The 13326-nt window shown below is 48.6% G+C and overlaps 1 protein-coding gene and 1 long non-coding RNA gene across 4 annotated transcripts in view; one reads left to right on the top strand and one right to left on the bottom strand.

Annotated features, from left to right (window-relative positions):
* The window catches only part of dnajc13 (DnaJ heat shock protein family (Hsp40) member C13), an 84776-nt gene that overhangs the window by 67329 nt on the left and 4121 nt on the right, over window positions 1-13326 (top strand). For all 3 annotated transcript variants that reach the window (XM_082184533.1, XM_082184534.1, XM_082184535.1), the window contains 13 exons: window positions 1870-1986; window positions 2102-2279; window positions 2364-2455; window positions 2543-2642; window positions 3694-3768; window positions 3883-3995; window positions 4143-4312; window positions 5956-5998; window positions 6083-6256; window positions 7964-8143; window positions 8597-8737; window positions 11207-11350; window positions 11450-11549. In XM_082184533.1, coding sequence (XP_082040659.1) covers window positions 1870-1986; window positions 2102-2279; window positions 2364-2455; window positions 2543-2642; window positions 3694-3768; window positions 3883-3995; window positions 4143-4312; window positions 5956-5998; window positions 6083-6256; window positions 7964-8143; window positions 8597-8737; window positions 11207-11350; window positions 11450-11549 — 1627 coding nt within the window. The remainder of the gene's footprint in view (window positions 1-1869; window positions 1987-2101; window positions 2280-2363; window positions 2456-2542; window positions 2643-3693; window positions 3769-3882; window positions 3996-4142; window positions 4313-5955; window positions 5999-6082; window positions 6257-7963; window positions 8144-8596; window positions 8738-11206; window positions 11351-11449; window positions 11550-13326) is intronic.
* Window positions 12600-13326, bottom strand: part of LOC309509733 — a 310786-nt gene continuing 310059 nt past the window's right edge. Inside the window, exon 3 of the long non-coding RNA XR_014210043.1 lies at window positions 12600-13294. This is a non-coding gene — a long non-coding RNA (uncharacterized lncRNA). The remainder of the gene's footprint in view (window positions 13295-13326) is intronic.

Raw genomic sequence — 13326 nt, forward strand, 5'->3', positions numbered from 1 at the left:
ATTCCTCCTCTCACACTCACTACTCTCACACTCACTACTCTCACTCCTCCTCTCACTCCTCCTCTCTCACTCCTCCTCTCACTCTCCTCCTCTCACACTCCTCCTCTCACTCTCCTCCTCTCACACTCCTCCTCTCACACTCACTCCTCTCACACTCCTCCTCTCACTCTCCTCCTCTCACACTCCTCCTCTCACACTCCTCCTCTCACACTCACTCCTCTCACATTCACTCCTCTCACACTCCTCCTCTCACACTCACTCCTTTCACACTCCTCCTCACACTCCTCACACACTCCTCACACTCCTCCTCTCACACTCCTCACACACTCCTCTATTCCTCCTCTCAAACTCCTCACACACTCCTCCTCACACACTCCTCTCACACTCCTCACACACTCCTCACACACACCTCACACACTCCTCTCACTCTCCTCTCACTCTCCTCACACACTCCTCACACTCCTCTCACATTCACTCCTCTCACACTCCTCCTCTCACACTCACTCCTTTCACACTCCTCCTCACACTCCTCACACACTCCTCACACACACCTCACACACTCCTCTCACTCTCCTCTCACTCTCCTCACACACTCCTCACACTCCTCTCACATTCACTCCTCTCACACTCCTCCTCTCACACTCACTCCTTTCACACTCCTCCTCACACTCCTCACACACTCCTCACACTCCTCCTCTCACACTCCTCACACACTCCTCTATTCCTCCTCTCAAACTCCTCACACACTCCTCCTCACACACTCCTCTCACACTCCTCACACTCCTCCTCACACACTCCTCACACACTCCTCTCACTCTCCTCACACACTCCTCACACTCCTCCTCTCACACTCCTCCTCACACTCATCTCACACACTCTTCACACACACTCCTCATCTCACACTCCTCACACTCCTGTGTGTGAGGAGGAGTGTTGGCTTGCTCAGTTGGGGATATTTTGGGGATATTTAATTAAATTTTATCAATCAATAAATTCCTCTTGAAAAAAAAAACAAAAAAAAACTTTGTTGTATTATTTTAATTTAATACTGTGAAGCTGCTTTGATACAATCTGTATTGTGAAAAGCGCTATACAAATAAACTTGACTTTACTTGACTCCTCCTCTAACACTCCTCACACACTCCTCCTCTCACACTCCTCACACACTCCTCTCACTCTCCTCACACACTCCTCTCACTCTCCTCACACACTCCTCACACACTCCTCACACTCCTCTCAAACTCATCTCACACTCATCTCACACACTCTTCACACACTCCTCCTCTCACACTCCTCACACACACTCCTCCTCTCACACTCCTCACACACACTCCTCCTCTCACACTCCACACACACTCCTCCTCTCACACTCCTCACACACTCCTCTCACTCTCCACACACTCCTCACACTCCTCCTCACACACTCCTCACACACAATCCTCCTCTCACACTCCTCACACACTCCTCTCACTCTCCTCACACACTCTTCACACTCCTCACCTCACACTCAATCCTCACACACTCCTCCTCTCACACTCATCTCACACTCATCTCACACACTCTTCACACACTCCTCCTCTCACACTCCTCACACACACTCCTCCTCTCACACTCCTCACACACTCTCCTCCTCTCACACTCCTCACACACTCCTCTCACTCTCCACACACTCCTCACACTCCTCCTCGCACACTCCTCACACTCCTCACACACACTCCTCCTCTCACACTCCTCACACACTCCTCTCACTCTCCTCACACACTCCTCACACTCCTCACCTCACACTCAATCCTCACACATTCCTCCTCTCACACTCCTCATCTCACACAGCGCTCAGTTTCTCCTCTCTATCTCTGTGTTTGTGTGTAGGGCGAGTGTGATAAGAGCTTTGGATCAGAGTTCTTGTTCAGTGAACACGGGAAGGAGCTGATCGTGGGAGAGATCTTCATACGGGTATATAACGAGCAGCCTACGTTTCCCCTGGAGGTGAGAGAGCGTTAGTGTTCCTGAGTCTCTTCTGCTCACAAACACAGGATTTATTTTACATAGAGTCTTTTGTGTGTTGTGTGTCTGTTGAGCACTGTACTCTCTCTCCCATTAGTATCCGAAGGCGCTGGCGTCGAGTCTGCTGGATTACGTGGGCTCTCAGGCGCAGTACTTGCACACACTTCTGGCCATGACCCAGGCCAGTAAAGTGGAGTCGCAGCATCACGCTCAGAGACTGCGCTGGGCCGAGATGGCTCTCGAAGCTCTCCGTAACGTCATCAAGAACAACACAGGTACTCGAGCGAGGAGGATCTCTGTGACGGTTCCTGTAGGATCAGTGTGTTTAACCTGTGCTGTGTGTGTGTGTGGCTCTGCAGGCTCTGAGACTGAGTGCATCGGACACTTCAAGCTGCTCTTCTCTCTGCTGAGGGTTCACGGCGCTGGGAAGGTCCAACAGCTCGCTCTGGAGGTGCGCATGTCCTGCAACACACACGTCTCACACACTGCTGTGATTAGCCACTGTCTCTGTTCTCATCTGCTTGTGCTTTAACTCTAGGTGGTGAACACTGTCACATCAAACCAGGACTGTGTCATTAACATCGCAGAATCACTAGTTCTTCCCAATCTGCTGGTGCTGCTGCACTCCTTACCTTCCAGTAAGACTTCTGAAACATTCACATTCTCGACATGGACTCGACATGACATAGTCTCGACATAGACTGTACATGGACTCGACATAAACTTGACATAGACATGACATAGGCATGACATAGACTCGACATGACATAGTCTCGACAGACTGTACATGGACTCAACATAAACTTGACATAGACACGACATAGACTCGACATAGACTCGACATAGTCTTGACATAGACACGACATAGGCATGACATAGACTCGACATAGACTTGACATAGTCACGACATAGGCATGACATGGACTCGACATGGACTCGACATGGACATGACATGAGATGAGATGGACTGGACATGGAGTGGACATGGAGTGGACATGGACACGACATGGACAAGACATGGACACGACATACACAACATAGACACCACAGACACCACGACATAGGCACGACATGGACTCGAGTCCTCGACATAAGACTTGACATAGAACCCTCGACATGGACTCGACATATACTCGATAAAGACTTGACATAGACTCGACGTAGACTTCTGGCTTCATCTCTATCTGCTGGACGCTGAAGAACAAACACAGACATACAGTGTCTTATACAATGACATTATTATATTTCTATATACCTCCTTATACATATTATTTCATAAAAGTCTATATTTAAGCTATTTACACTATTTTTTATTTAATTTGGCTGGACAAAAAAAAAAAAAATTATATTTATGAATATTTATTTTAAAATAAAGTCCTAAAACTATAATAAATATTTTTCATATTTAAAAAAATATAGTCCCATAATTATGGTAAATATTTGTTATTATTTAAAACATGTATAAATGTCTCATAACTTTGGAAAATGTATAATATGTAAAATATTTATGAATATTTATTTATGAAATATAGTCCTAAAACTATAGTAAATATTTTTAATGTTTACAAATATTTATGAATATGGTCAATATTTTTTATATTTCAGTTGAATTTCAAAAATGAAAATTGATTTATTCATGAAAGCCCTGACTCGTGCTCCGACTGATTGATGTGTTTCTTCTCTCTGCAGGCCGACAGCTGGTGCTGGAGACGCTTTACGCTCTTACCTCAAACACTAAGATCATCACAGAGGCCATGAACAAAGGTCAGCATGACATCATTTCCTGTAGGAATACCCCAATAGCACATTTCCTCTGTGAATCCCTTAGATGGTTTAGTCACTGCAGCTGTGTGTGACCTCTGACCTCTCTCCTCTCAGGTGCGCTGATCTACCTGTTAGATCTGTTCTGTAACTCCACCCACCCTCAGGTGCGCACACAGACCGCAGAGCTCTTCTCCAAGATGACCTCAGACAAGCTGGTGGGACCCAAGGTGAGACTGTGCGTGTGTGAGACTGTGGCTGTGTGTGGAGACTTTAGCGTAGGAGCAGCACTGCTTCCTTCTCCTGTATTTCTGATCATAGATGTGTTTATTACCCATAACTCTCTGCCTGCGCTGAGTGTCGAGTGTTTCCCACAGGTGCGTCTGACCCTGGTGCGCTTCTTGCCGGCCGTGTTCATGGACGCCATGCGGGACAATCCTGAGGCAGCTGTGCACATATTCGAGGGAACGCACGAGAACCCGGAGCTGATCTGGAACGACAGCTCGAGAGAGACGGTCTCCACCACCGTCAGAGAGATGATGCTGGAGTGAGTTATCCTACATTACACTATCCTCATTCCCTGCTCACTCCTCCTGCTGGAGTGAGTTATCCTACATCACACTATCCTCATTCCCTGATCACTCCTCCTGCTGGAGTGAGCTATCCTACATCACACTATCCTCATTCCCTGCTCACTCCTCCTGCTGGAGTGAGTTATCCTACATTACACTATCCTCATTCCCTGCTCACTCCTCCTGCTGGAGTGAGCTATCCTACATCACACTATCCTCATTCACTGAACACTCCTCCTGCTGGAGTTAGCTATCCTACATTACACTATCCTCATTCCCTGCTCACTCCTCCTGCTGGAGTGAGCTATCCTACATCACACTATCCTCATTCACTGAACACTCCTCCTGCTGGAGTTAGCTATCCTATATCACACTATTCTCATTCCCTGATCACTCCTGCTGCTGGATTGAGCTATCCTACATCACACTATCCTCATTCCCTGATCACTCCTGCTGCTGGAGTGAGCTATCCTACATCACACTATCCTCATTCCCTGATCACTCCTGCTGCTGGAGTGAGCTATCCTACATCACACTATCCTCATTCCCTGCTCACTCCTCCTGCTGGAGTGAGCTATCCTACATCACACTATCCTCATTCCCTGATCACTCCTCCTGCTGGAGTGAGTTATCATACATCACACTATCCTCATTCCCTGAGCACTCCTCCTGCTGGAGTGAGCTATCCTACATCACACTATCCTCATTCCCTGCTCACTCCTCCTGCTGGAGTGAGCTATCCTACATCACACTATCCTCATTCACTGATCACTCCTCCTGCTGGAGTGAGCTATCCTACATCACACTATCCTCATTCACTGATCACTCCTCCTGCTGGAGTTGAGTTATCCTACATCACACTATCCTCATTCTCTGATCACTCCTCCTGCTGGAGTGAGTTATCCTACATCACACTATCCTCATTCCCTGATCACTCCTCCTGCTGGAGTGAGTTATCCTACATCACACTATCCTCATTCCCTGCTCACTCCTCCTGCTGGAGTGAGTTATCCTACATCACACTATCCTCATTCCCTGATCACTCCTGCTGCTGGAGTGAGTTATCCTACATCACACTATCCTCATTCCCTGATCACTCCTCCTGCTGGATTGAGTTATCCTACATCACACTATCCTCATTCCCTGATCACTCCTCCTGCTGGAGTGAGTTATCCTACATCACACTCTCCTCATTCCCTGATCACTCCTGCTGCTGGAGTGAGTTATCCTACATAACACTATCCTCATTCCCTGATCACTCCTCCTGCTGCTGGAGTGAGTTATCCTACGTCACACTATCCTCATTCCCTGATCACTCCTGCTGCTGGAGTGAGCTATCCTACATCACACTATCCTCATTCCCTGCTCACTCCTCCTGCTGCAGTGAGCTATCCTACATCACACTATCCTCATTCCCTGATCACTCCTCCTGCTGGAGTGAGTTATCATACATCACACTATCCTCATTCCCTGATCACTCCTCCTGCTGGAGTGAGCTATCCTACATCACACTATCCTCATTCCCTGCTCACTCCTCCTGCTGGAGTGAGTTATCCTACATCACACTATCCTCACTCCCTGATCACTCCTGCTCATTTACTTTTCTTCCTTTCCTCAGGCATTTTAAGCAGCAGAAAGACAATCCTGATGTCAACTGGAAGGTGAGGAGTTTTTTTGTGTCGGAATTTAGTTTTACAGTCGTGAATTATCATTATTTTTGATAATTTAATTTGTGTGTGTCTCAGCTGCCGGAGGAGTTCTCTGTGGCGTACGGAGCGGGACAGGGAGAGCTGGAGGTCGGAGGAGTGTTTCTGCGCATCTTCATCGCTCAGCCCGGATGGGTTTTGCGGAAGCCCAGAGAGTTCCTGGTGTCGTTGATGGACACTCTGACGGCGCTGCTGGAGAAGAACAACCCCAGTGTGAGTGTGACTACAGAGACGGGTGTGTGTACGGGTGTGTTCTCCTGACGGGTGTGCGTACGGGTGTGTTCTCCTGATGGGTGTGTGTACTGCTGTGTTCTCCTGACGGGTGTGTACGGCTGTGTTCTCCTGACGGTTGTGTGCACGGGTGTGTTCTCCTGACTGGTGTGTGTACGGCTGTGTTCTCCTGACGGGTGTGTGTATGGCTGTGTTCTCCTGACGGGTGTGTGTACAGCTGTGTTCTCCTGATGGGTGTGTGTACGGCTGTGTTCTCCTGACGGGTGTGTACGGCTGTGTTCTCCTGACGGGTGTGTACGGCTGTGTTCTCCTGACGGGTGTGTACGGCTGTGTTCTCCTGACGGGTGTGTGCATGGGTGTGATCTCCTGACGGGTGTGTACGGCTGTGTTCTCCTGACGGGTGTGTGCACGGGTGTGATCTCCTGACTGGTGTGTGTACTGCTGTGTTCTCCTGACGGGTGTGTGTACGGCTGTGTTCTCCTGACGGGTGTGCGCACGGGTGTGTTCTCCTGATGGGTGTGCGTACGGGTGTGATCTCCTGACGGATGTGTGTACGGCTATGTTCTCCTGATGGGTGTGTGTACGGGTGTGTACTCCTGATGGGTGTGTTCTCCTGACGGGTGTGTGTACGGCTGTGTTCTCCTGACGGGTGTGTGTACGGCTGTGTTCTCCTGATGGGTGTGATCTCCTGACGGGTGTGTGTACGGCTGTGTTCTCCTGACGGGTGTGTGTACGGCTGTGTTCTCCTGACGGGTGTGTGTACGGCTGTGTTCTCCTGATGGGTGTGATCTCCTGACGGGTGTGTGTACGGCTGTGATCTCCTGACGGGTGTGTGTACGGCTGTGTTCTCCTGACGGGTGTGTGTACAGGTGTGTTCTCCTGACGGGTGTGTGTACGGCTGTGTTCTCCTGACGGGTGTGTGTACGGCTGTGTTCTCCTGACGGGTGTGTATCGGTGTGTTCTCCTGACGGGTGTGTGGCCTGCAGTGTTCTCCACTGTGTTCTCCTGACGGGTGTGTACAGCTGTGTTCTCCTGACGGGTGTGTGTACGGCTGTGTTCTCCTGATGGGTGTATGTACAGCTGTGTTCTCCTGACGGGTGTGTGTACAGCTGTGTTCTCCTGACGGGTGTGTGTACGGGTGTGTTCTCCTGACGGGTGTGTGTACAGCTGTGTTCTCCTGACGGGTGTGTGTACGGCAGTGTTCTCCTGACGGGTGTGTGTACTGCTGTGTTCTCCTGACGGGTGTGTGTACTGCTGTGTTCTCCTGACGGGTGTGTGTACGGCTGTGTTCTCCTGACGGGTGTGTGTACGGGTGTGTGTACTGCTGTGTTCTCCTGACGGGTGTGTGTACTAGTGTGTTCTCCTGACGGGTGTATGTGTACGGGTGTGTTCTCCTGATGGGTGTGTGTACGGGTGTGTTCTCCTGATGGGTGTGTTCTCCTGACGGGTGTGTGTACTGCTGTGTTCTCCTGACGGGTGTGTGTACTAGTGTGTTCTCCTGACGGGTGTATGTGTACGGGTGTGTTCTCCTGATGGGTGTGTGTACGGGTGTGTTCTCCTGATGGGTGTGTTCTCCTGACGGGTGTGTGTACTGCTGTGTTCTCCTGACGGGTGTGTGTACTAGTGTGTTCTCCTGACCGGGTGTATGTGTACGGGTGTGTTCTCCTGACGGGTGTGTGTTCTCCTCAGGGCGAGGCGCTGGAGACAGTCACCACCGCAGCAGTGTGTCTCTTCAGCACACACACTCAGCTGGCGGATCAGGTGCCTCCTCTCGGGCATCTCCCACGGGTGCTGACGGCGCTCGCACACAAGAACAACGCTGTGCCCAAGAGTGCCATCAGACTCATACACGTGCTGTCAGACAACGAGGTGCTGCACACACATACACACGCTCACACTTTCACACACACACACACACACACACACGCTCACACTCTCTCACACACACACACACACACGCTCAAACTCTCTCTCACACACACACACACACACACTTACTGTGATTGTCAGAAACGGAAGCTTGTTTCTGCCACGCAATACATAAATAAAGGTTATTGAGACTTTTTCTCTCACAATTCTAAATTCTTGCAAGTGTAATTGCAAGTTTGTGACTTAATTTTTTTAATAATTTTTCTTATTCTGTAGCGGAAACAAGTCTCCATAGTTAAAATAATAAACTACTAAGTACACTAATATACTACTTGTATATCAAGTCATTTTAAATAATAAGTAATAAGTGCTGAATAATGTGGTGTGTGTTGCTGCTGCAGCTGTGTGTGGCTGAAGTGTTTTTAGTAATAATAAGTGTGTGTGTTGCTGCAGCTGTGTGTGCGCTCCATGGCGGCTCTGGAGGCCATCGGGCCGCTGATGACGGGGATGAAGCTCAGGGCTGATATGGCAGGACTGGCCTGTGAGGCTCTGAACCGCATGTTCCAGCGAGAGCAGAATGAGCTTGTGGCTCAGGTGACCCTCACACTCTCTCACACACTCACTCACTCACACACACACACACACACACACACACACACACACAAAGAACAAGCTCGTGGCTCAGGTGACCGGAGCAGCCTCACACTCATCATCACAGCTACAGGATGGCTCAGGAACTGAAAACACACTATATCTGTGCATATATAATATTAATAGTAATAATAATTAGGGATGTTCCAATATCACTTTTTCCAGAACGAGGCCGATACAATAGCTGTATTTTCACTGCATTTGTAATTTTTAAATATATTAGGAAGAGACACCAAAAGAATGTCATTTGTTGATTTGTTTAGCAAATTTCCTTCAGTTATTTTCATGCTTAATTAAGCCTGTTAAAATGTATTGAACAAGTTTCTTTTACATTCTCTGTTCATTCTTAGGGTTTGGTATCCTTTGAAATTTAACGATTCCAATTTCGATTCTGCTTATCGATTCCTAATTTCGATTCCAATAAGGTAAAAAAAAAAATCAATATTATTCACATTTATTCTTATTGTAAAACCTTTAATTGTAGCTGAATCTCACCGGCCTTTAGCACCTGATCATGCCGCCAGCGGTAGCGGCCCTCCCCCAGGGCTGTTGGGCAGCTGCTTAAGATGTGCTCTAGGGAACCCCTCCCAAGGCACAGAGGACATGCTGGTGAGTCATTCCTACCCCAGATGTGGAGATTCTCTGGGCTAGGAAGGACATCATAGACTACTCGGATCAAGAACTTGATCTGCTGTGGATCTGCCTGCCAGATCCCGGTCCAAGAGATCTTCTTTTCCAGCGCACCCCTCCCACCTTGTCCATGCTCCCTGCTGCCAACCAAAGCCCTGTGTCTCAGCCGGGACTCTGCTATCTCTAGGCCTTCCTGTGCTCTCCACTTCCTACCTGTCCGCACCGTGATGCCTGCTGATGCCCCCCTCGGGTCCTTAGAGTCCCGATAGAGTTGTGTCTCTCCGGTGCAAAAGACCTTAAACTCCTCATTGAGGCTGCTAAACTGGAGCTCCCTGATGCTACTGTCAAAGACACTACAAAAATTCATGGCAAGGGCAAAGAGAATAACTGAGATGGTGCACCCAGTTATGATCCGCTTTTCAAGCAGGTGCCATTCTGATGTTTAGTTCCCCGAAGTGACTCTAAGCCTGAAGTTCCTGTAGTAGTTCAGGATGAGGTCCTTTACCTAACTAGGTGCGTGGTGGCGATCCAGGGTTGTCTCAACGAGATTGTGGGGAAGCCGTATGTGTTGGTCAAGCCAAAGCACAACTATGTCTCCCTTTCCTTCGCAAGCCTCTCTGATCAGCTGCGTGACAACCCCAGTGTGTTCTAGGCAACCCGGCACTCCTGGAATGCAACCTTTTTGACAGAGGTGTTGATGTAACCATTCTTGAGGAGGAAGTCTGTCATCCATCGGGCTAGAACACCTGAAGAAGATCTTCCCCTCCACACTGAGAAGCGAGATGGATCTGAACTGCTCCAGTTTGGTTGAGTTTTTACCTCCTTCGGTATCCAGACCCCCCTCCGCATGCCTTATGGCTTGTCGTGCGTCCCACCAGAAGTAACTTCTGTGCGTTGCGCCTGTGCTCTCCTGCACCATGCATTTCATGTTCGCCTGATTAATTTCAGGGCTGCACTCATTCTTGTAGACCTTGCCGCAAATGCACCTTGCCGTTGTCTGTAATCCGTTTGCCAAGGTAGTTATCATTAGGTCCATCCTATTGGGGTGCTTTCTGGGCTGTCAACTGTCCCTCCAGTAGTCACCAATCTGTTCTCGGTTGTCACCCAGTCTATTCCTGGTGTCACTGGCTGAGCCAGTATCAATACGTCAAAGATATATCTCAGGATGGCCTGGGACACATCTTCAGAGATGTTCCTGAGGTCATTTGGGTGTTTTGGGTGACCCATGTGACCAGCCAGGGGTTGATCAGCAGCACTGGCCCACAGATCACTCCTCCTGAGCCCCAGCATCTGGAGGCTCTCTCTGCAGCCTCCATAGCGGACTTAAAATAACAGTATTTTATAAATAAAATATACATTACAAATATAGTTACAAAAGTTATTTGAGTAGAATGAGTGAATTTTCTCTGTCATTTGTTGTTTTGATTAGTGTTCTTATAGAGACAGCAGCAGGAAATTAGGCTGCTGTCACTTTAAGAGCCCGCACGGATCCAATATACAGTTATACATGCCTGTAGCACAGAAAGCAGAATCGGTCTCTCGCTTGAAATGGTTTAGTCATATTGAATATGCTCATACAGTCATGTACTCACAAAGGAATCGATATGAGAATTGAAATAAATGTTTATAACAAGTAATAGATTGATGACCTTAAGTATTCAATCCAGAATTGGAAACGATATTCGATTCCAAACCCTATTCATTCTATTGCTCTCTCATATTTTATCTTTCATTTAATAGCACAACGCATATTTAGAGTTATTAATGTGCGTGTGTGTTCAGGCTCTTAGAGTGGAGCTGGTGCCGTATCTTCTCAAGCTGTTGGAGGGCATCGGGTTGGAGACTCTTGAAAACCCTTCAGCAACCAAAGCTCAGATCGTCAAAGCGCTGAAGTCCATGACCCGCAGCCTGCAGTTCGGAGAGCAGGTATCATCATCATCATCATCATCATCATCATCCTCCTTCAGCAGGTCTTTACACTTGAGCCACAGTCAGAACGCAACTCATGCTGTGTTTCTGCTACAGGTCAATGAAATCCTGTCTCGTTCCACTGTGTGGAGTGCCTTCAAAGACCAGAAACACGACCTCTTCATCTCCGACTCCCAGACTGCAGGTTATCTGACGGGTGAGTCCAGCGCACATTCAGTCTCTGAGAAGCCTGTGTTTACAGCAATGCACTAACAGTGGAAGTGTGTGGGCGAGACATGTAGACGTGTTAACATGTAATGTCTGTGCTTTCAAAAGTGTGTGTCAGAAGGTTAATCTATGCAGTTGCTCCACAGACTTCTGTCTTCATTGCATTACTGTACACTGTTTCTGTGCTTGTTTTTGAGTGGTATTTAACTCATTTTGACATGTAACGAGTGTAGACTGTGTCTTTGTATCAGTACTGATCTGAACTGCTCTGTTGTTCCTCTGCGCCTGCCGGTTCTAACATCTGCTTGCTTCCTCCCCCCCCCCCCCCCCCCTCTCCTTCCCTCTCCCTCCCTCTCCCTCCCTCTCCCTGCCTCTCTCTCTCTCTCTCTCTCTCCCTCTCTCTCTCTCTCTCTCTCTCTCTCTCTCTCTCTTTCTCTCTCTCTCTCTCTCTCTCTCTCTCTCTCTCTCTCTCTCTCCCTCTCCCTCTCTCTCTCTCTCTCTCTTTCTCTCTCTCTCTCTTTCTCTCTCTCTCTCTTTCTCTCTCTCTCTCTCTGCTGTATTATATCTGGGACTCTTCAGGTGTGTCCACTCCTTCTCTCCTGGCCGCCAGTAGTCCGCTGCGCACTGGCCTTTAGTCTCCCACCCTCCTCTCTTTCACTTTAAAGCAGGTACACTCTCTTTCTGACGACTTCATCTGTCTTTCCACTGCGTTTCCATCTGCATCTCCACCTTCACATGCAGCACTGATGGTGTTTTGTTGTGTCCAGTTTTTTCCATTCAACCGAGTGATCAGTATAAAACATTTCATCCATGTCTGTTATGTTCCAAAAATTATAAATGTCATAATTTTTGGTGTTGATGACGACGGTGTTGATGACTGTTGACTTTGACTGTGTGACTGGCGGTGTTGACGATGACCATGTTGATGACGGTGCTGGCGACGGCGTTGGCGACGGCATTGACAATGATGACGGTGTTGACGATGGCGACGGTGTTGACTATGACTGTGTGACTGACGGTGTTGGCGATGGCGGTGTTGACGATGACGGTGTTGGCGACGGTGTTGGCTATGACTGTGTGACTGGCGGTGTTGGCGACGGTGTTGGCTATGACTGTGACTGACGGTGTTGGCGATGACGGTGTTGGCGACGGTGTTGGCTATGACTGTGTGACTGACGGTGTTGACTTTGACTGTGTGACTGGCGGTGTTGACGATGACGGTGTTGGCGACGGTGTTGGCTATGACTGTGTGACTGGCGGTGTTGACGACGGTGTTGGCTATGACTGTGTGACTGACGGTGTTGACTTTGACTGTGTGACTGGCGGTGTTGACGATGACCATGTTGATGACCGTGTTGGCGACGGCATTGACAACGATGACGGTGTTGACGACGGCGACGGTGTTGACTTTGACTGTGTGGCTGGTAGGGTTGGGTACCGAAACCCGTAAACGGTAGTAACGAGACCGAATAAGAACGAAACTTTCGGTGCCTGACTTTTTTTTACCGCCCCTATAAAACATCTCGCGGCACGAATGTTCCAATAATAAAACATCTCCAGTTAACCAGCAGAGCATTCATTTCGTTCGTTTGTTAAATAAGAGACGATCTAGCGCTGAAATGTGTTTTTTAAATCAAGTGATCAAAGTGCTCGTTGCCGCTGCGATCAGTGGCGCTGATACAGTGTTTTCTTTTTTGGTTCGCGCACACCGCACTGTCTTCACTCGGACGCACGCTTCAATACGTTGCGGAGACTCTCTATTCGTT

Source organism: Leuciscus leuciscus, assembly GCF_965113295.1.
Source record: "Leuciscus leuciscus genome assembly, chromosome: 11".
Classification (NCBI taxonomy): domain Eukaryota; kingdom Metazoa; phylum Chordata; class Actinopteri; order Cypriniformes; family Leuciscidae; genus Leuciscus; species Leuciscus leuciscus.